This window comes from Stegodyphus dumicola, chromosome X1, assembly GCF_044657685.1.
Source record: "Stegodyphus dumicola isolate Sdum_Otavi_A_Nest chromosome X1, ASM4465768v1".
Lineage (NCBI taxonomy): Eukaryota > Metazoa > Arthropoda > Arachnida > Araneae > Eresidae > Stegodyphus > Stegodyphus dumicola.
This window is the reverse complement of record NC_140780.1, coordinates 193,522,362-193,544,660: the sequence shown is the minus strand read 5'-3', so window position 1 is coordinate 193,544,660 and position 22,299 is coordinate 193,522,362. Positions and strand designations below refer to the sequence as shown.

General features: G+C 33.1%; 2 protein-coding genes across 9 annotated transcripts in view; one reads left to right on the top strand and one right to left on the bottom strand.

Annotated features, from left to right (window-relative positions):
• LOC146993381 (LYR motif-containing protein 2) overlaps nt 1-22,299 on the top strand; it is an 86,054-nt gene that overhangs the window by 58,622 nt on the left and 5,133 nt on the right. The gene's annotated exons all lie outside the window — the stretch shown is intronic.
• Nucleotides 16,700-22,299, bottom strand: part of LOC118192392 (uncharacterized) — a 307,764-nt gene continuing 302,164 nt past the window's right edge. For all 5 annotated transcript variants that reach the window (XM_085807708.1, XM_085807706.1, XM_085807711.1 and 2 more), the window contains one exon: nt 16,700-22,258. In XM_085807708.1, coding sequence (XP_085663834.1) covers nt 22,113-22,258 — 146 coding nt within the window. In that variant the 3' untranslated portion in view covers nt 16,700-22,112. The remainder of the gene's footprint in view (nt 22,259-22,299) is intronic.

Genomic DNA, 22,299 nt, shown 5'->3' with positions numbered 1-22,299 from the left:
ATAATTATTAACAGGTACCGTAGTAGTGGCCCTGTTATAAGCATTATGAATAGTGGTGGAGAGTTGATAGATAGCAAAGTCAATATCCTGCGGGTTTTTGAGTTTATTAACGTTGAAAGACTGCTTGCTTAGGTAGTCAGTGAAGCATTTCCAATTTGTGATCTTCTTTATGTCCGCGTTGATATCTTTACCTGTACCCAGCGTAGCAACAAGCGGTACATGATCTGAGTCTAAATCATGTATGAATTCCAGGTAAATGGGCATGGGAGTATTGGCTATGAAAAGATCTAAAATATCCCCTTTATTTGGCTGCTCAGGCAGGTACGTATATTCACTTGGGGCATAAAAGTAAACAGGTTGATTACATATGAATTCGAATAACTTCTCACTGTTCGGGTTAGTCTTTCTACACAGCCACTCCTGATTTTTAGCGTTGAAATCGCCCGCGAGAATAACTGGCATTATGGGCCTCAGAATATTCTTAAGTAAAATGGTATCCAGCGTGTGCTGCGGCGGGTTATACAGTGAAGTAAAATACACAAGTCCATAGTAGGGTAAGAGCACAGAAACAGTAATATATTCCAGGCCGTTGTCTCTACCTTCCTTGATGAGGCAGGATTGGAGGGTGTGTCTCACATAAATGGCCACGCCCCCGACCCGGTAGCTCAGACGGTCGCAACGTTATTTTCTATAGTTTGGAATTTTTAAACTAAGATTGGGCGTAGCATGCGTCTCCATAATTAAAGCAATATCAATCTCATTTGAAACTAAAAAGTCAGTGAGTACGTGAATTTTATTAAGAACGCCTCTACCGTTCCAGTTCATAAGCTTAAGAGGAGCTCTTAGAGGGGAGTTACTCCCCATTATTAGTATTATTTGGAACGTTGGTCTCCTGATTGGTGTGAGTTATTTATTTGACTTGATGTGTGATATGAAAGACAGCATTTTTAATGACGGATACAAGTTCCGCCAGATCATCGAACACTTTCTTTGCCTCCTTAATCATACCAGAGTAGGCCCCCGCAGACAGGGCCTGTGCGTGCGACTTGTTTTCTATGATTCTGCTTCCGAACATTTTTCCTTTTCCGGTTCCTTTTTTGGAAATTTCTCGCAACCTCTGAAACTGGTTGTGTGAGAATGTGTGAGTTCGCCCAGCAAAGAGGAATATCAGTCTTACCCTTGTACGGACAATCCTTCGATTCGTGGTTTTTTTCCACATCAGACGCACCTGGGGGCATATCTACACCCTGTCTGGGTGTGGCCAAAACCCTGACAACGGAAGGATTGAAGGGGCCCTTGACGCCCCTTGTACTCCTGAAATCTGACTCTCATATCACACAAAAATCGTTCCTGATATATACGTTGAGAGTCTTTATGTCTTGGTAGAGAAACTATGAACAGTGGAAGTTTTGTAACTTCTCCGTTTTTACGGCGGGTCATTTGTTTAATTTCCATAACCTTAAAGTTAAGACTTTCTAAGTCAACCTTAATTTCGTCTATAGGAGTCTTAAAAGTGAGACCTTTGATAACAACCTTTATATATCTCTCATCAGGCAATAAGTAAGAATAATGTTCTACTTCGAGCTTATTTAGAAGTTGAACTTCTAAATAAGCCTTTATAGCTTTCGGGAGTTTCAGCGAATACTTTAATGGCTCCTGGGATTTGGTTGCCATAGAACTTGAATTTATTCTGATGAATTTTTACCTTAATTTCTTCCCAAGTCAATTTACCCTCTTTCAGAGTGATTGGGGGATCCTGGATTTTTGTGTGTTATCAATGGTAACCTGAGTATTATTAACATCATTAGTGTCATTATCATTTTCTGCACTTATGTTATCCATATCATGATTATCTAAATGGGTGTTATCAGTTTGTTCAGCTAGCTTTGTAACTGTGTTTTCTGGGTTTACATTTTGATCGTTAGTTTGGTTAGGCATGATTTGCGTTTGCGTGAAAAATTTCATTTTCTTAACCTGATTGTATTTGCTTTTAGTCCTAATTGTTTGATCGCTTTTTTGCTTCAGTGGTGTTTCATTTTCAGAGCTAGTAGCTTGATATAGTGGAACTTCTCTTTCTGTTTCACTGTTCGAGAGTTCGTGCAATTTAATGGGACTACCTCCACGGACATTGTCCTCAATGTGAGCGCAGTGGTCATAGATTTTATGTCCTGTGTTAGCTTTAATAGCATTATTATCCTTATCCAGTTGTTCATGAATTGAATGTTACATGTCATGCATACTAAGTAGAAAATTATAGAGCTTCCCTTCCGTATCAGTAAGCTCTCCATTTTGAGCTCTTACAATTTCCAAATCTTTAATCTGTATCCTTACTGCTCCTAATACCGCATTCATAATCGCAAATCAAAGCAGAGAAATGCAGCGCCCCCAACTACGCTGGAGTCCTACACCCCGAGTATATCCTGGCACGACGGCCTACCTCTACAGGCGGATGTGTAGTGGATAGCACACAAGGCCCCTGACAATTAGCTATGGCCAGCAATTAGGCTATGTGGCAAGACAACGTGATAGTACAACTTACAAATAAATTTAAATTAAATTAAAATAAATTTAAATTTAAAATTTAAATAAGCTGAAAATCTTAAAATAATTGAATGATTGCACATTTACAACAGCGTAACAGAGCTTATCCAAAGTGCGACCTTCACGCTCGCTATTACAGTTCCGGATGAATGAACGATCACTAACCGCCTACGGAACTGGGTTAGTATTCAATTAGATCAGAGCGTCACCAAAGTACGTGCTACACGTTTAATGTCTCAGCTGAGAATGGGACGCTATGTTGCCTCAGTACATGTTACATACAGGATGCGGCTACCAGCCTAGGTGCCTGACAAAGTGTGCAAGCGAGAGTTGACTGAGAATGAGCATGGATACGTGAGAGTAGCTAAAGTACATGTCATTGAGAGTCGCAATCTGAATGGTCGATCATACAAAAGTAGTAATTCATTTTTAATCAATTCAAGAGTCCATAATCCCTTGATGGCAATTAATTACGTGAAAGAGTCACTAATGAGAAGCATTTCTTGAGTTTAACCACTGTATAAAGTTGAAAATACTTTATAAAATTAGTAAATCCTCAGAACTATTAGAAGTGGGCGTGAGGTCACGTGAGTCAATCACAGAGACACATTTTTAAGCAGAGTCGGTTAATGATACACTGAATTTGATAACACAGTTTTTAAGAAAATAATGCAAAGTCCATAATCGGCTAAAAGTCTTTTAAGTTCACAATAGTCCGATGCTCTGCCAAGAGCAAATAAGATGATAAAAGTACGAACACAAAGCACATCAAAAAGTTGATACTTGGTAAGATGAATAAATGCGGGTAAATGCAAGAGATTTGAAGAAATATATACATAGTATTTACACTATTACATATTCACCATAATAAATGAATAGATCGTGGTCGTTTAACCGTAGTTTCCTCTGCTGGGTCATAGTTCGCTAAATTTTTGATAGCATTGTGCGGCGAATTAATAACGTTGAAAAATTTGTGAGAGAAAATTAAAATTTGTTCTTGAATTTCAGGGATCTTTAATTCCTGATAAATTTGGATGTTTCTGATAAACCATCTTGCATTGGTCATAGAACGAAGTATTTTGTTTTGCATGACACTTAATTTCTTCCTGTGAGTCTTGCAGGCAGTAGCCCAAGCAGGCACATCGTAGAGAAGTATTGGGCGATTTAATGTCAGGTACAGAGTCCGTTTAGTCTGTAGATTTAATTTAGATTTTCTTCCGAGGAGTGGATACAGAGCCATAAAAGTGGCGTTAGCTTTATTAGTCACATAGTTAATGTGCTCTACAAAGGTAAGCTGTGAGTCAATGAAAACTCCTAGGTATTTGTAAGAACTTGCGGTGGGAATAAGAGCATTATCTATTCTAATGAAAATGTTGACGGGGAAGTATTTTCTGTATCTTCTGTACAGTACAATGCAGCATTTTTCAGGATTAAGGTTAATTTTCCATCTTTTGTGCTATAATTCGATGAATTTAACTTGATTTTTAAGTTTATCTATTGCATGTTGAGGGTTCATCGAATTAGATAAAATAACCGTGTCATCGGCATATTTCAGAATTTTAGGATTCAGGGGTTTAGGCATGTCACTTGCATACAGATTAAAATTTGCCGAAGAGATAACCGATCCTTGTGGAAGGCCTCTAAAGATATTTTTCTTATTCGAAAGGGCATCTCCGCATCTGACTTGAAATGTGCGATCTTCTAAATAGGAAATCATAAGCTTAAAGAAGCTGTCGGGAGGCCAATAAGTAATAATGAATTATTGCTGGTTTATCGCGCGGAGCGCGACGTTACCAGCTCTGCTGAAATAATGCCGTGAGAGCGGCAATTGAGATTGTAATCTACGTGAAGGGTATTGTGTCCGTGGGATGGTGACTTGAGTCCGGGAGAAGAAGGGGTTGTCGATGTTGCACCATGTGGGGACGATCAGCGCGGCTACACCTATCGTCGCTCAGGAGAAATTGAAGCTCTGGCAAAGAACGTCTAACAAATACTAAAACAGTTGAAAACGATTACAAATAAATGATAGAATGAAAAACTATGTACATTATATATAGATACGTATGTATAAAATATCCAGCAGGCCTTAATTTAGTGACAAAGTTTTAATTTGCCAGTAAATGGGCGGCGGAAGGTCGAAATAATTTGTCGTTGTCAAGAGTCTCATAACCGAAAATTTCTGAATAGTTGACAGTCCGGCAATTTATAGCCTTGGTGAAAAATCTGTCATTCAGATCATTAAGTAGTGTATGCATTCTCGGGATCTTAAGATCTCGGTGCAGAATGTGCGTGCTTACTACGAAATGTGCGTTTGTGATTATTCTTAACATCCTATGTTGAAGACTCTGCAGAATTTTTTTGTTGGCTGGTGTGTGGGCAGCCCATGCTGGTGATGCATAAGTAATAACCGGTCTGATAACCGAGACGTAAATATGACGTTTGCATTTCAGACTTAGAGGGTTGAATTTCTACCAAGCAGGGGATATAAACTGTGGATTATGTTACTCACTTTTCTTCTTATATTCTGAATATGATCCGTCCATGTTAGTATTTGATTTAGGATAATTCCAAGATAGTTGACTGTTTTTACCCATGGCACAGTTTCATCGAAGAGTTTAATGTCACATTCTAGTTGTTTTTTAATTTTATGTCTCTGAATGATGACAAGTTGTAATTTTGCAGCATTTATGCTAATTCTCCATTGCGTGCACCAGAACTCAATATCCGTGATCTTGTTTTGGAGCTTGTTAAGTGCAAATTTGACATTTGCAGACTTTATAGCAATCGCGGTATCATCCGCGTAGCATGCGAGGAATGAGTTATTTTCTACTCCTGGTTTGGGGAAGTCGTAAACATAGTACAGATAAAGAATCCGGCCAAGGATCGAACCTGGGGAATACCTGCTCTGATTGTTCGAGGAGATGAAAAGTCTTTACCTTGTTTGACGATGAAAGTTCTTTGACTTAGGGAAGAGTGAATAAGTTTGACAAGTTCTTTCGCAAAGTTCAGCTTAATTAGTTTATATAAAAGTCCATAATGCCAAACTCGGTCGAAAGCTTTAGAAACATCTAACAGTAGAAGTGCAATACATTGTTTCTTGTGAATTGCTTCTCCGGCAAATTCTGTTAACCGTACTCGTTGTTTTACCGTACATAAGTTGCGGCGAAAACCAAATTGTTCATCAGGTAGCAAATCGAAATATTGCTGCATTCTACTGTAGATAATTCTTTCGTATATTTTGCTTAGTCCAGATAGCAGGCTTATTGGTCTGTAACTCTCTGGTTTTGTATAATCCTTTTTTGGTTTTTGAAGTAAAATGACAATAGCCGTTTTCCATGGAGTGGGAAAGTAGGATTTAGAAATGCTGGCGTTGATCCCACTCGAAATTTTTGTGATGCAGTTCATTGGTAGGTTTCTTAACATGAGGTTGGTAATTTTATCAATTCCAGGAGCTTTTTTAACTTAAAATTTTTGATTAAAATTTTTGATTGATTTGATGAGATTTTTGATTACTTGAGATATTTCTTTAGGGTTGGTGAGCTTTAAGTGGGTATCCGTGAAGTAGTTGCTCAACCATGAGTCGACAGAAAAATTAATTTCATCAATAAAAGTGGAATCACTGGGTATTTCATTCGGCGAAAATTGGTTATATAGATGGTTTGCGAAAACTTCTGCTTTTTCAGCATTCGAGTATGCAAGTTTGTTATCTGCTTCTATAGGTCTGTTATCCGTGGATTTCTGCTTGAGATTGCGGATAAACCTCCAAAAAGAGCCGTCCATGGTTTCAAGTGACTCGATTTTTGATTCCCAGGAGTCTTTTCTATGCTCTGCAATTAATTTTTTATAATCTTGTTAAGTTTATGAATTTCTTTTTTCGTGTCAAGATTCCATGTAATCTGCCATCTTTTCCTGAGATGATTACGTAATTTAATTGTCTCACGAATTTCAGTGGGAAGTTTGACAGTTTTATTCTTGGTAGTTATGGTATTTGAAGCGGAATGATGCGCTGCTGTGATGCAGTGAGTAATGTTATTAACCGCTTCATCAATCAGTTCTGGAGAAGACAAGAGCTGGGTACTTGACGGGTTAGTAATTCTGTCGGAAGGCTTGAGCATGCCGCGATTCCATTCTTCTTTTGAAATTCTAAGGCGATGAACTCGATTAAATTTAGAATTTGATGCGTAGTAGAATGGGCTCTTTTAAAACCGAATTGATAGTCATTAGTATCTTTTAATTGATCAGTGAAAGTGCTGAGTCTTCCTGCGATGATACGTTTAAAAACTTTACTAATAGCAGTAACTAATAGGGCGATAATAATTTACTAATAGAAGTAAACTAATTTTAGGGCGATAACTTGTAACATCATGAGGATTTTTTCCAGGCTTTAAGAGCAAAATGACAATGGAGTGTTTCCAATTTCTTGGGAAATAAAAGAGTCTAATGCGTGCATTAAAATATTGCAGAGAGGAACGATACAATTCTTGGGGAGGGTTTGCAGGGCTTTGTTATTAATTTTATCATGACCTTGCGCTTTCTTTTTCTTGAGTTTCTTTATAATTTCACGTACTTCTCTCGGGAAAGTAAATTTAATAAAATCTCTTGTTTCTTCCAGCATGCATCCATTGTGCACATTGTAAGTTGCCAAAATTGAGTATTTTCGCAGCTAACGTATGCACGGAAGTGAAATTTTCTGTTCAGTGGTATTTAATTTATATAAATAATTACAGCATTGGGCATTGGTTGCAACATTAACTTAGTGAGCATATTTTTCTTATTATCCTTCAATTTTGATGAACAGAGAATTATATGTTAACATACTGCAAAAAAAAAATCGAAGCACCAAGAAGGACTTTTGCGATCGTGAGGAAATTTGGTATGCAAAAACATCTTGATCGAACATGCAAATGATCAAAGTTTCAAGGCAAATGAACTGAAATTGCGATCATAGCACGCAATTCTAGTGCGCAATTCGCAAAGTATAAAACCAGTAACAGAAGTGAAAAATTTATCTTTTTTTGTTGCTGCCATTGTAATTCTGTAAAGAAGAAACTAAAGATGTCATTACGACGATATCGAAGAACTTACAAATAACTAAACAACTTCGAACGGGGTCGCAATGTAGGGTTGCGTGAAGCTGGGTGGTCATACCGAGCAATAAGCCGCCACCTGCAGCGTACAGACACTGCTGTGCAAAGATGTTGGGAGCAATGGTTGCTACAAGGAAATTGCCGACGAAATGAAGGCTCTGGAAGGCCAAGGAGCACAAATGCCAGGCAAGATAATGTGATTGTTCGCCAGGCCCGAACCGCCCCAACGGTATCATTGTCGACTATTCAATGCACTACAGCTGCGTCCATACCTCCCGTGATACCATCCACCATCTCACGGCGCTTGGCCAAGACGGTGTTATGCTCACAGAGGCCTTTAAGACGTTTGCCTTTGACCCCACAACATCGGCGGAGTCGTCTGGAGTGGTGTCGCAGCAGATCATCATAGCTGCCATCACACTGGCATCGTATAGTGTTCAGCGATGAATCCGGTTTCAGTCTTGAAGCAGATGACCGCCGTGTTCGTGTCTGGAGAGGACGGGGGCAGCGGTCCCAATCAGCCTTTGTTTCACAAAGGCATATAGCCATAATCCCTGGTGTGATGGTGTGAGACGCTATTTCTTATGACAGCAGGTCATTGTGTTGTATTTTATATGTGTTGGGTACGTGCTCACAAGATGTACACAAACATCGTTTATTCTACATTACTCATCTACTATACTATATTACAGTTACAGTTTAAGATAATAATAGATACAGTTACAGTTACATATATAACATCTCCCTTTTTTATAAAAAATAATAATAGTAGTAAAATTAAACATATTCTTTTAAATAATAAGGTTTCTTAACAGTCCTACCAGATCGAGTGACGTAGTTATGTCCATTTGAAAAATTTGATGATACTATACCTCTTTTGCTATTTGGTGACACAACACTTCTGTTAGATTTTGAAGGACTTACAGGCACATCTAAATTTGTAGTGCTCCTACTATTTTCATGTATCTCGGGTTCATCTATAACTTCATTCTCATAGTTGTTTTGTATTGCAAACTCTTCCTGATTAGTTGCTTTAAGAAGGTCTCTTCTGTTCCTTTCTACAATTCTTCCATCTGTTCTTATAATCCTATATGAACGTGGTCTTTCTGCTTCTTCTGTAATTTTCCCTCTTTCATTTAGTTTTTTCCCTTTCTCTTTTATGTAAACATGATCTCCTGTTTTCAGTGGTTTTAATGGTCTTGCATTCCTATCATAATAACTTTTTTGTAAGGTTTGTCTCTTCAGTAAATGTTGTTTATGGTCTTCATATCGTTTAGCTTGGACAAAATTCTCTTTTATAGGCATCAATCCATTTACTTTTCTTCCAAACATCAATTCTGAAGGTGACTTAATTTCATCTGAAATAGGAGAGTTACGATATTCCAGTAAAACTAAATATGGATCTTTGTTGTCAACTACAGCTTTTTCTAACATTCGCTTGACAGTTTGAATATGTCTTTCAACCATTCCATTAGACTGTGGGTATTTTGGAATAAGCTAAGTGGACTTGAAGTTCTGGTTTCAAAATTCCATCTTCTTGCAAAATCTTTATATTTCCTGCAATTATATTGTGGACCATTATCCGAATATACTATTTTCAGAATACCATGTCTTGCAAAAATTGATTTCAATTGCTTTATCACTGCTACACTTGACAAATCTTCCAAATGTCCAATTTCAACATATTTGCTAAAATAATCTATAACTATTACATAATCCCTTCCTTGAAAGTAAAAGAGGTCTGTTCCCAATACTTCCCATGGACCATTAGGTATTTCTTTAGATATCATTGGTTCTTTAGTATTAGCTTTTTGTAAACTTAAACATGTTTGACAATTCAGTACCAAATCTTCAATTTCTTTGGACATTCCTGGCCAATATAATATTTCTCTTGCTTTGATCTTGCATTTTACTACTCCTAAATGACCATAATGAATTCTGCTTAACATATCTTTTCGTAAACTTCTTGGTACAACAACACAGGAATTTTTAAATATTAATCCATTTGCTTCTGATAGTTCTTCTCTGAAGTTAAAATATGGTTTTGCCAATTCTGGAACCATATATTTTTCATCTGGCCATCCAGTTTTAATTAATTTTCTTAAAACTTGTAGTTCTTCATCTTTTTCTGTTTCCAGTTGAAAAACTTCCATTTTACCATTAGACATTGGTATACATTCTACAACTAATCCAACATGAGCTTCTATTTCTCCTTCAAAGAAATCAGATCCTTTATCAGTGAATGATCTTGATAATGCATCTGCTATAAAAAGTTCTTTTCCTGGTTTATATTTTATCTCAAACTGATATGGCTGTAATCTTATATGCATTCTTTGTAGTCTTACAGGGCATTTATTTCATGGCTTTTTAAAAATTGATTCCAGTGGTTTATGATCACTTTCCACAGTAATATTTTTTCCAAATATATACTGGTGAAATTTCTCGCACGCAAATACAATAGCTAAAGTTTCCTTTTCAATTTGAGCATAATTCTTCTGTGTATCTGTTAATGCCTTAGATGCATATGCCACTGGTAAATTATTCTGCAGTAAGACTGCTCCTAGTCCTTCTTGAGATGCATCTACAGATAAAACTACTGGCATGTTTATATCATAATACTGTAAAACTGGTTTATTTACCAAGACATCTTTTAGTCTTCTAAATGCTTTTTCATGTGTTGCATTCCAGTTCCAGATAACTTGTTTTTTCAACAAATCTCTTAAACATGATGTCAATTCTGATACATTAGGTATAAATCTAGAAACATATGTAATCATTCCTAGGAAAGTTTCTAATTCTTTCACATTTTTTGGTGGTTTTATATCTAGAATAGCCTTAATTTTGTCTTCATCTGGTTTTAAACCATCTTTAGAAAATATATGTCCCATATATTTCACTTCATTCAGCCCAAATTTACATTTATTTAAATTAAATTTAACATTCTTTTCTCTGGCTCTGTCCAACAACTTCTTTAATCTTGAATCGTGTTCTTTTTTATTTTTACCCCAAACTAATAAGTCATCTATATATATTTGAACTCCTTCTAAATCACTAAAAATTTCAGAAAAATTTTTGTGGAAAACTTCTCGTGATGAACTCAGTCCATATGGCAACCTCAAAAAACAATATCTACCAAACGGAGTGTTAAATGTAGTAAATTCACAACTTGAATCTGACAGTTTAATTTGCCAAAATGCTTTGTTTGCATCTAAAATACTAAAGACCTTTGCATTTGTCATTTGAGATGAAATTTCTTCAAAGGTTGGTATGTGATAATGTTCTCTCAGTATATTTTGGTTAAGGTGCTGAGGATCTAAACACACTCTTAAATTTCCATCCTTTTTCCTTACTACCACTAATGAATTCACGAATTCTGTTGGTTGGTTAACTTTCTTTATAATACCATCTTTTTCCATTCTTGCTAATTCCTTTTTTAATGGATTTAATAAGCTAAGTGGAATTTTCCTACAGGGTTCTATTTTACCAACAGCTCCTGGTTTTAATTTAATATGATATGTATATCCAGTTAAATTCCCAGTTCCTTTAAACAAATCTTGATATCCTTTTAAAAGTTCTGGTAACTTTTCATTAGAATCAGGATTTACTGTACAAATCCTTTGTATTAGGTTTAATTTTTGCAATGTAGGTAAACCTAAAATAGCTGGAACAGTTTTATCACATGCTACGACTTGAAATTCTACTTCATCCTTGTCCCCTTTTGATGTTTCACATAATAATTTACATTTTCCAACTACATCAATTGTAGTACCATTGTAATTATTTAAAGTGACTTTTGATTTAGTCAAACATTTCTCTCTTAAATTTAATTGTTTAAATTTAGGCAATGGTAGCACATTACACTGAGCTCCAGTATCCAACTTAACAAATAAATATTTAGATATGTTTACTTTTAATTTTTCAAACCATTCGGTTTTATTTTTAGAAAATGGATTTATATCTTCTACTAACCCTAAAATATATTCATTACCATTATTATGTAACTCATGCTCTAAATTATTCTGTACAACATTAACATTTTTAAAAGTGCACATTTTAGAAAAGTGATTTTTCTTTTTACAGTACAAGCAAATCTTATTATAAGCAGGACAGTTGTATAACTTATGAAAAGTTCCACATTTTCTACATGGTTTTGGATTATTGTACTTATTTCCTTGATAGTTTGAAGAAGATTTAGTACTTTGTTGCTTTTGTTTTACATGAAAGTCTTTCTTACAAGGCTGACTTTTTTCCTCTGAAGGTCGAAATTTATTACGTTTGATAGCTTCTATTTTATTTTCTTCAGTTAAAGTTTTCAGCTGAAGTTCTGCTAATTCAGAAGCTTTACACATTTTAATACATTTCTCCAATGTTAACTGATTTTCCCTTAATAATCTATCTTTGAGATTTTTATTTAGAATTCCACTTACTATTTATTCTATTCCTTATTAAACTATCTTTTAATTCTGCAAATCCACAGTTGCTAATTAATTTCTTTAAATCGGTTAAGAAATCATCAAACGATTCACCTACATGTTGTGTTCGACAGAAAAATATATGTCTATCAACACTTTCGTTTGCTTTTGGTATGCAAAAATTTTCGAAAGCTTCAATTACTTTGTCAACATCCTTCTTATCTTCTTCACTTAAATTAAAAGTATTAAATTTTTCAAGTGCTTCTTCACCAATTATATGCAGTAAAATAGCTACTTTAATTTCAGGTGATTTAGTAATACCACCAGACGCTAACATATAAATTTGGAATTTTTGTTTCCATTTCTTCCAATTTTCGCTTAAATTTCCTTCGAAACTTAGATTACTTGGTGGCTTTAATTCATCCATATTTAATTTAGGACTTTAAATAGTTTATATATACGTATTTTTAGCCACTTCCAATAAAAATAAACAACTCACATACCAGCGATATAAGTTTCGATTTCACAGTAAACAACTTCCCATGATGTTTTTGTTTAGAACATCTTTACCGAGGCTGCATGGTTCTTCAAAAAAGATTTTCTTTTTTAATCAACGATGAGCTGCGCCATGTATTGTATTTTATATGTGTTGGGTACGTGCTCAGTGATGATTATAAGATGTACACAAACATCGTTTATTCTACATTACTCATCTACTATACTATTATTACAGTTACAGTTTAAGATAATAATAGATACAGTTACAGTTACATATATAACATCATCTTTAGTCATCCTCCCTACATCTTTAACAGCTCAACGATATGTTGATACCATATTGCAACTGGTTGCATTATCCTTCATGGCACGTCATCCTGGGGCCATTTTCCAACAAGATAATACAAAGTCACATACTGCTCGCATATCTCTGGACTGTCTCCGTGCAGTTGATACTCTTCCTTGGCCAGCAAGGTCATCAGACCTTTCACTAATCGAGCATGTCGGGTGGGGCATAGTAGGCCGCCAGATTCGGGCACCACAAAATATCACAGATCTGGAGTGAACTGATTGCCTGGCAGAATGTGTCGCAGGATGACATTGGGAACCTCTACCATTCCTTGCCTCAACGAACTCAAGCATGCATTGCCGCCAGGGGTGGTTCGGCCTACTACTAATTTGAACACTCAGTATGTGTTTGTGAGCCATGAACAGGTACTATGACCTTGATTTTTTAACCATTTAACTGTGATTGACGAGTATATTCGTCATGGAAAAGCGGCACAATTTTGTGTATTGACGAGTATACTCGTCATGCGTATAAAGCAGCATAATAGAAACAGAGAAAAGAAAAATAATAACAAAGAAACCGGAGCTAGTGATTGATTATAATGAAAAAATGGGTGGAATGGATATGAGCGATTGAATTATCATAGCGTAGCAAGAAAACGACTCAAAAAGTACTACAAAAAATATTTCTCCATTTCTTAGCCATTATGTGTCTGAATGCATTCATATTATATTAAAAAAATAATGGAACATTATCGCATATCAACTTTTTGAATAAATCGACACAAACTCGGCCAATTAGGCGGGAATCATGTTCCGGATTATATACTTGGAACATCGGAAAAAAAAAAAAAACGTACGCGAAGGTGTTCGCATTGCTACAAACGTTAAGATCAGGAAGGAATCGCGTTACTGCTGTTCGCTTTGCAAAGTCCCATTGTGTATAGTACCCTGTTTCGCTGAATATCACTCCACAACTTATGTTAATCAAATAAGTAGATATTAGTAATAAAATTTTCAATTTTATAAAATAAACCCATCTTTTTCATCCAATATCTTACCAGCGCAACTTACTCTGTGATTGATGAATATACTCGTGATGGCGATACAAAACGGTGCGCACTCTTAAATGAGGGTGCCACAATTAACTGGTTAATCATTTTATTATCTGTGTATGAGCTATACACATACTCAGTTTCATTAAAAACAACTACTTCCTTCATGGTGCTTTGATTTTTTTTGCAAAAGAGTGTATATGTTACGGTGAAACACCGAAATCTGGAGAATGTCAACTTTCACCGGTGAATGTCAACATTCACATAGTCTCTTGGTGTATGTCCGAAATATTTTCCAAATACTCTTATTTCTGACTTACACTGCTCAATGTCGACATTCACCATGTACTAATGGTGAATGTTGAACATATAACAATATTATATTTTCTTCTCCGTAATTCAGTCGCGAATAAACGCACTTGAGACTTGGAATAAGAACATGAGAACCTAAAACACACAATACATTCAAAATGAGAAAGGAAAATAATAGAAGTTAAAAACTTACTTAATTATACAGTAAGTTCTAAATGAGAAAATAAAAGAACAGTAATAAAACACTTAACTAAATTATGTGATTCAAATCTTATTTATTGCAACAAATTAAATTATTATGGCACTTTATGACCTTGTTAGAGCAACTTTCACTTCATCATCTCACCACTAGATGGCTGCGCTATGCAGGAAGCAGTTATTCGAAGACGGTTCGCCTGTTAGCTTGAAATTGTAACAAATTAATAATAAATTATAAAAATAATGATTAATTGTAAAGGATAGATACTGGTTAATTGTAAGCATTCCAAACTAATTTGTAAAGTTTTTTTTTGTAATTTTTCTAATTTCTAATTGTTTATTAATTTTTCACTGTATTTTTAACTGCAGTTCAACTGTAACTTTGAACTGTGAGAGAGTTTGTCTGTCTGGCAGTTAGGAGCCATGTGTTGGACTGTGTGTGTGGAGCATGTGTAAAAATAAAACTCTTGCATTATTTCAATTTAGTTCTGCTGATTTGTTTTAATGTAGCAGGATCTTTATTAATATTGCGCAGACAACTCTCTTTTCGACTTTCACCAGAGCATATCTGTGATTGTCGACATACACCGGTGAGGGTCCGAATATACAAGAATGTAGTGAAATATTCGGTCTTCCACCGATGTATTTGGTGAATGTTGATATTCTCCGGTGAAAGTCGACATTCTCCAATTTCGGTCTTTCACGGTAACACATATATGTATGTAATGCCAGCAAACTTGAAAGCCATAATGATGTAGAAATACTGATTGTACAGAATATTCATCCGTAAAGAGAGCAAACTATGCAGATTAAATATTCATCTTTAAAAACATGTTCCAGCCACAAACAACTTGGCACACTTATTGTGCCTATTTTAAAACATTTACATTTTTGATAGCTTTCCAGTTAGAGAGCAGCAGTCCAGCTATGTCAAAATTCAGAAAGCAAGTTTTGTTACAGTTTAAATCCCTATTCAGATTGAGTTAATTTCAATTGTCAAAGCATTTGATTGGATAATGGATACTGCTGTAAAATTATTATTGGCTGTTTGAGTTTTAATTACATTTACATCCCCAGCATTATGCAAGAGTCAAGAGACATGGATTAGTCTGGAAATGAAGCAAAAAAAGAATATTATTTTTAGAAATAGGGGAAATATCCAAATTAAAATTTAGCATTCAGGAACTGTTACTAATTTATAAATGATCTTTTACGTATTTCTCTTATCTTACATATAAGTTTGTTGAATCGCTACTGCGTACATATCACACCCAGCATTAACTCAGTAAGCATATTTTTTCTCATTATCATTTAATTTTGATGACCAGTGCATTGTATGTTAAGTTACTCATATCATTATACTCAAGTGCATGCTGCATTTGGTAGTTTTTCTCAATAAAATCCAAAACATCAGGACCTTTACCTAGCCCTGATATGTGAAGCTGTTATCACGCATAATTACTTTTCATGGCAGGTTTTCAAAGATGGTTGCAAGAATAAGAGATAAGATACTGCTGTTAACATCAGCTGAGGTGAGTGGTTAATGAATAAATGAAACTTTCTGTGTGCTCTTTGATGAATTCATTTATTATAATGGAAAGGTGGTAATGTGTAATATGGTAGTCTGCACTGGCAGGTTTCACATGTTACAAATCCGCAGTGTGACATATGAATTATAAAAATTATGTTTAGTGTGAGTCAGTTCATGATCAATGAACACTAGTGGCATGGCAAATATTATTTTGTCAGTTTCCCTCCATTCCTATCTCTAGGCAGAAAGTCTTTGCATTGCTTAAAATGTTGATTGCCGCACACATTTTACGTGGTTTGCTTATGGTGTCAATGTGAATTTTTATTATGTTAATATATTATCTACAGAAGATAAAGTGAGTTATTTAATCCATTTAATGCATTTTTGGTGGTGGTGGGGGCACTGTAGACCATTTTTGCAATTCATTATTCTTCAAACCATTATAGTAACAATGGTATTATTTTTAAATTTATCAGTATCAATATTTACTTTAATTATGCATTTTACTATTGGTCGTGTTGCCGGTGGCCACGATGGCAGTCAACGTGTTAAAATAGCAATGTGTTGCAATTTTATTTTGTGATTTTCTTTGGCCTGCTGGCATGCAGATGTTAGTGCAGTAAATCGTACAAAAAACTGCATTTTTGTAACCAGTTTTCTGAACAATACTCTAAAATATTTATTACAGCACTAATATTTTTTAATAAAATATTTATAATGATATGGAAATAACATAACAAAACATTAACATATGCATTGCCCAAACTTCTCAGTCTACATTATTTTTAATAATTCATAAGAAATTAATGTTTTATTTTTAATTACTATAGTTTTGTGTTAAATTATTTAATATGCAATCACAGACACAAAGTTTTTGTAACAATTTATTTTCAACATTAATGAATAATATAAAGTATTACAGGTTTCTGGAGTAAAAAAAAAAAAAATTTCATTGTCACAAAAAAAAAAAAAAAAAAAAAAAAGAGTAACAAATGAAGTAAATTTTAAAGCAGTAGTAATGCAATGATGATTGTAAAGTTCCTAAACTGTGAATTAAAAAAAAATAACATGATTGAAGAAACTGGCATGGTTTAAAGATGAATTCTGACACTAGAGCAGAAATGTTATTTACTTGAAGCATATTTTGCAACAAAATAGTAAAACAATATGTTAGAATTGAAGGAAGAAAATTTAGCAACTTGTATATGGTTAGCAAATTGACAGCACTTAGTTTCAGCCTTCAGTTAGGAGTATGGAGGGAACCTTGTAATGTAGCAACAGTTTCATTAACATCAGAGGCAATAAACATGTTGGAAAAATGTTTCTTGCAATTATCTGTATATCTTTCCATTGAAATCTAAACTAATTAAACTTTCTTAAGGCTCTATCCATAAAATAATGCTTGAACTTTTAGACAGCTATTGAAACAGGCATTTCTTATTTACGACATTCAGTTCTTTAGTGACTTATTTCAGATAAAGTATATAGCTTTCTTTCACCTGCACTAAAAAAAATTTATAAATTGGGGCATATAATGGAATTAACCTTTTGGCATTCAACAAAATTATTCTGCATTACATAAGTTCTTAAAACAGTATTATGCATTAATTTGCAAAATTTTTACTTATTTTAAATCCACAGTCAGAACTTTATAATCAGCATGGGTAGTATTTCATACATTGTAAGACAAAATTTCAAATATAAACACATAGAAGGTAACAAAAAACTTTACAAATACCTTTTGATTAGACATCTTCATGATGTATTTAACAAAATTAAAGTTTCTGTGCAGTATGTTCAAATTCTGGATAAACCATGAGACAATATATAAAATTTGTGCTAATATTTCTTTTAATCAACATTCTCTCAAAGATACATCAAACGTTATGTACAAGTATAGAGATATTAAATATATTAGTTTTACATTTCAACAGAGAATAAAAATTTAGATACCTGTTTGATGAACATCAAAGACTTTATAGATACAGAATAGCATCAAAGAATATTTTAATTTTTATGGTAATAAAATACTCTTTTGTACCACAGAAAGGTACAAAGGTATTCTAAAAAATTTTAAAAGTAGTAAAACAAAATTTATTATTCCTTACTAAAAGTCATGCTCATCACTGTACTTCCATTTCTTGATTGTCTCACTTATACACAAATAAAATGAATCCCGACATGAAATCAGATATTTGAACTAGGCACTTCAAAAGATACGTGTTCACGTTTTCACAAAAATAAGTCCTAATTACACCAGTATATTAGTAAAAGTCTCACACAGCTTTAAAAATTATAAAACATATTTTTTAAACAAAATTTCAAACCAAATAATGATGCACATACGTTTATTTATTTGCATAAACTTAATATCGCCAAAATAAGCATATATATGTGGTAGAAAACTTCTAACATTTTATTAAATTGTAGACAATGTTCATTCTTACATTCAAATAACCAAAGGGAGAGTGGATGGAGAAATGTATCATCAAATTATCAAACAGAAATTATATATTTCAGTAGCTAAAATAAATAGTATAACTGTAAAGGCTTATCAATGAGTCAAACATTACTAGTCCTCTAACTATGATCTATTTGTAAGCTCTGAAGTGGAGACTTTTGATATGTCTTGGTATTATGATACATATTTAATATTTTTACTGCAAAAATCTTTTAATTCTTTACAGAAGTTTAAAATATGAATATTAAAAGTAGAAAAATTTAACAGTAAAAGTTTAATGTTGTCAAGATTTGCACAAATTGTTTTGAAAATATATTCTTTCAACATAAATAAAACACTCATTTTCATGTTATACATTACAGCTGTGTTTCAGTAAAAGATGCAGTTAAATAAGTATGTTCAGTATAACAAAGACTTTTTTTTTTAGCTGAAGGGTGGAAATTCACAGTTTGTTTACATTTCAGAAAGTCTGAAAATCACCAGATATTTTCTGTTACAACTAACGATTATTAAAAAGCACAAATTCTGATTATAATATCTTTTACATGTGAAAAACACTGAACCAGTCAAGAAATTCCCTAAGTTTAAAACAAAAGTTTTTGCAAAATAAATTTTAATTCATCTACAGAATATTTCATAATATTAAAAACACAGGTGCACAGCTATGTTGTATTTCAAGTAGCAATTCTGTGACAGTCAAAATTAGGGGTACATAAACTTTCCTAAAATTACAAATTTAATACAATTAATGGTTCACCATATATGATTTAGATGCCACATATCTATGAAATAAGATATGGTTGTTTCAGCTGCATGCATAGTTAAAAAAAGTCATATTCAACACAATACAGGCATCTCACAAGCTATAAAAATGATCAAAATAAGCAATTTTGAAATTCACAATTACACATAGGACAAAAGCTGGTATAAAAGGACATACTTTATTCCTGGTTTTCAATAATTTAAATTTTATTATGGTAATAAAACACAGGAATTAAAAAAAAATAACAAAAATTGTCAAAATGCCCAAGCAGCCACGTATTTTGCAAGCATATCTATATTTTTATAGGTTCTTGAAGCTGTACATGATTAAAATTAAACAAAAATATGACAAGTATAAGCAAGAACCTTATAAACATCAATAAATCATATGTAAAATTATATATACATATATATATAAGTGTATGTGCGTTTATATATATATGTATTATGATACTACAATTATGAGATCATTAGAGAGAAAAGCTCATGTAAATGAGATAGGAACATAGACAGAAACAGCAAAAGGTATTTATTATTCACCAACACTGCTGTGTTTTTGCTGCATATATGGCCTTTTTGTACATAAGCAGCTGTACATCGATAATTCACCAATTTGATCCTTACCGTTCAGTTATAAAAATATGCAGCTTTGAAAACTGTTAAAGCAATCAAAACATAGCATTTCTAAAATTTGTATGAAACAGGTTGAATTATATTTACAGATCTTTAGAATTCAGAATTCCACTTTTCTTTCTAGTAAAAAAAAAACACAGCTCAACATTTTCTCTACTGTAAAATAACTGTAAGGAAACAGCTGGGCTATTTTCCTTGAAGCTGTAAATTTTGTCTAAATAAGCTGTATAATAAATATGTAAAACCTTCGACAATAATTTGACTTCAATACAAGGAATTTCACAGTTAAAATTTGAATTGAAAATATTGAAATTGTGGAATTTAAAAACGCACATGAATATGGATTAATTTAATTTAAATGCTGCCTGCAGCATATTAAAGATGTGCACATTATGAAAATAATGAATATATTCTCTCCCCTGAAAAATATCAAGCAAAATGCAAAAGCTGTAACTTCTTGGCTATATTATGCTTCATAAAACAAAACAATCTGCATTGCTTATAAATACATACAATTTTAGTAATGAAGTTAAAGAAATAAATACTACAAATCATATACATATCAAAACTCTCAATAATACATGTTTTCGACATTTAATGAAACAAATTAATATATAAGTGAAATAAATATTCCACTATAAACACATTTTACACTTAATTATAAATGAACTTTACAGCATGAAACAGGAAGAAAAAATAATTACCTGAATGGTGTAAAACAAAATAAGCTGCTGGAATTTATTTAAAAATAATACAAACATAAGAGGCAGCACCATATTTTTATTATAGAAACTTTCATATTGTTATATATAAATGCTTTCTCACTTGAGAAATATTAAAGAACTTGTCTAATGACAATGCGAATAAAAAAGTTATTTCCAATTCCAAAAAGAAACAACCATTGTGATGTTTTCTAATTGAAAGAGGAAACAGAAAATAAAACTCAATCTTAGCAAAATATATACATTAAAAATAAGTATTTAAAATGTGGATATAAATATTGCCTGAAGCAAGTAATTAACTGAAATATTGGACAGTCAAACTGCATTTTTATGTTGCAACATCTCCACAAGTTACTCTAAAGCAAGTATTACATGGGGAGGGAAAAAGATGAAACACTTTTTAATCAATATAAACAATACAGAGACAAAACCAAACATGACTAGCAGGTCAAAAAAATAATTTTTGGGATCTGTTGAGTATTTAGTCGATTAATTTATTACAAGCACCGTAAATGTTTGATTAGCAGCCCACACTAAAATTTTATAAATTTATACGTACTTCTATGTAACAGCACTTCAACTTCAGTTTAAATTATGTTGACCCATGTCTTGCACCAGAATTTCACCATTTAAATTAAATTAATTTGTAAATAAAACAAAGTTTTCACATGCATTTCTGAGATATCTGTTTCACATCAAATATTTCTTCATATTCTATCACTCAATACCAGATGAAAAAAAAAATATTAGGCAAAGATAATTAATTGGCATAAAAATTATTAGCAATATTATAATGATACAACTAGTAATAATAAAAACAGTAGAAAGATTGATAGCTACATAAATTCCAGAAATACATTTTTATAACAAAGTTTATCGTTTCTTTTCATTTTTGTTTCACATCACTTGATTGTGATACATGCCTAAACTATGCTAACAAGTGTGTTTAGCTACATTATTTTCTCGTTTAATACATTTTTTGTACAGATCAAAATCATTTCAAAATTCTTATGTGACCATAGTTGTCGAAAAGGTAGCTATGTAATTCAACATTTAATCAGACATTTACGGTGTAAATGTGTATAAAATTCATAATTTTAATTTGATTATCTGTTATAGATACAACACAATTCCAGAACATAACTGCTTTCTCTTATAAAAAACTAGCATTATACGTTCTCAATCCTTTTATTTTTGGCATAGTATGCATTATTGGTGCCAAAGTATTTCAGAGAAACTGATATTTTTGTTCATTTCTATCATCTTGCTGAACACACACACAAATTTAAAAAAAAAAAAACTCAAGAGCAATAGTGTGCAATAGGTGAATGTTTAGATAACGTCATGTATACAAATAAAATCTTAGCCTCAAAACTGAGGCATGCCAAAAGAAATCACAGAATATGGTGAAAAGGGAGAAAGCAACAATAATTTCTGTTAAATATTCTTTCTTTGCATTATTTAATACTCACAATATTATTTTTGAATTATTTAAATCAAATTGCTGATAATCACAACATTTAACATTTTATAAAAATATTGAAACTCTAAATATTAACCACACATATGAATCAGAAGAAAAAGGAAGAATCATAAATCTAAAACAGAGAGCTTAAACTGTCCGTCGACTCTGCATGGTTGATCTTAAGAGGAGAGACCCATCTACCCATGTATTTGGCCGTTCTAACATAGTGTACCACAAGGACCGCTCTTCTCCAACTGAATCCATCCAATCAACATCCCTGCCTTGATATTTTCCTAAAATTCACATTTACTGAAATTTTTATACAGTCTAAAAA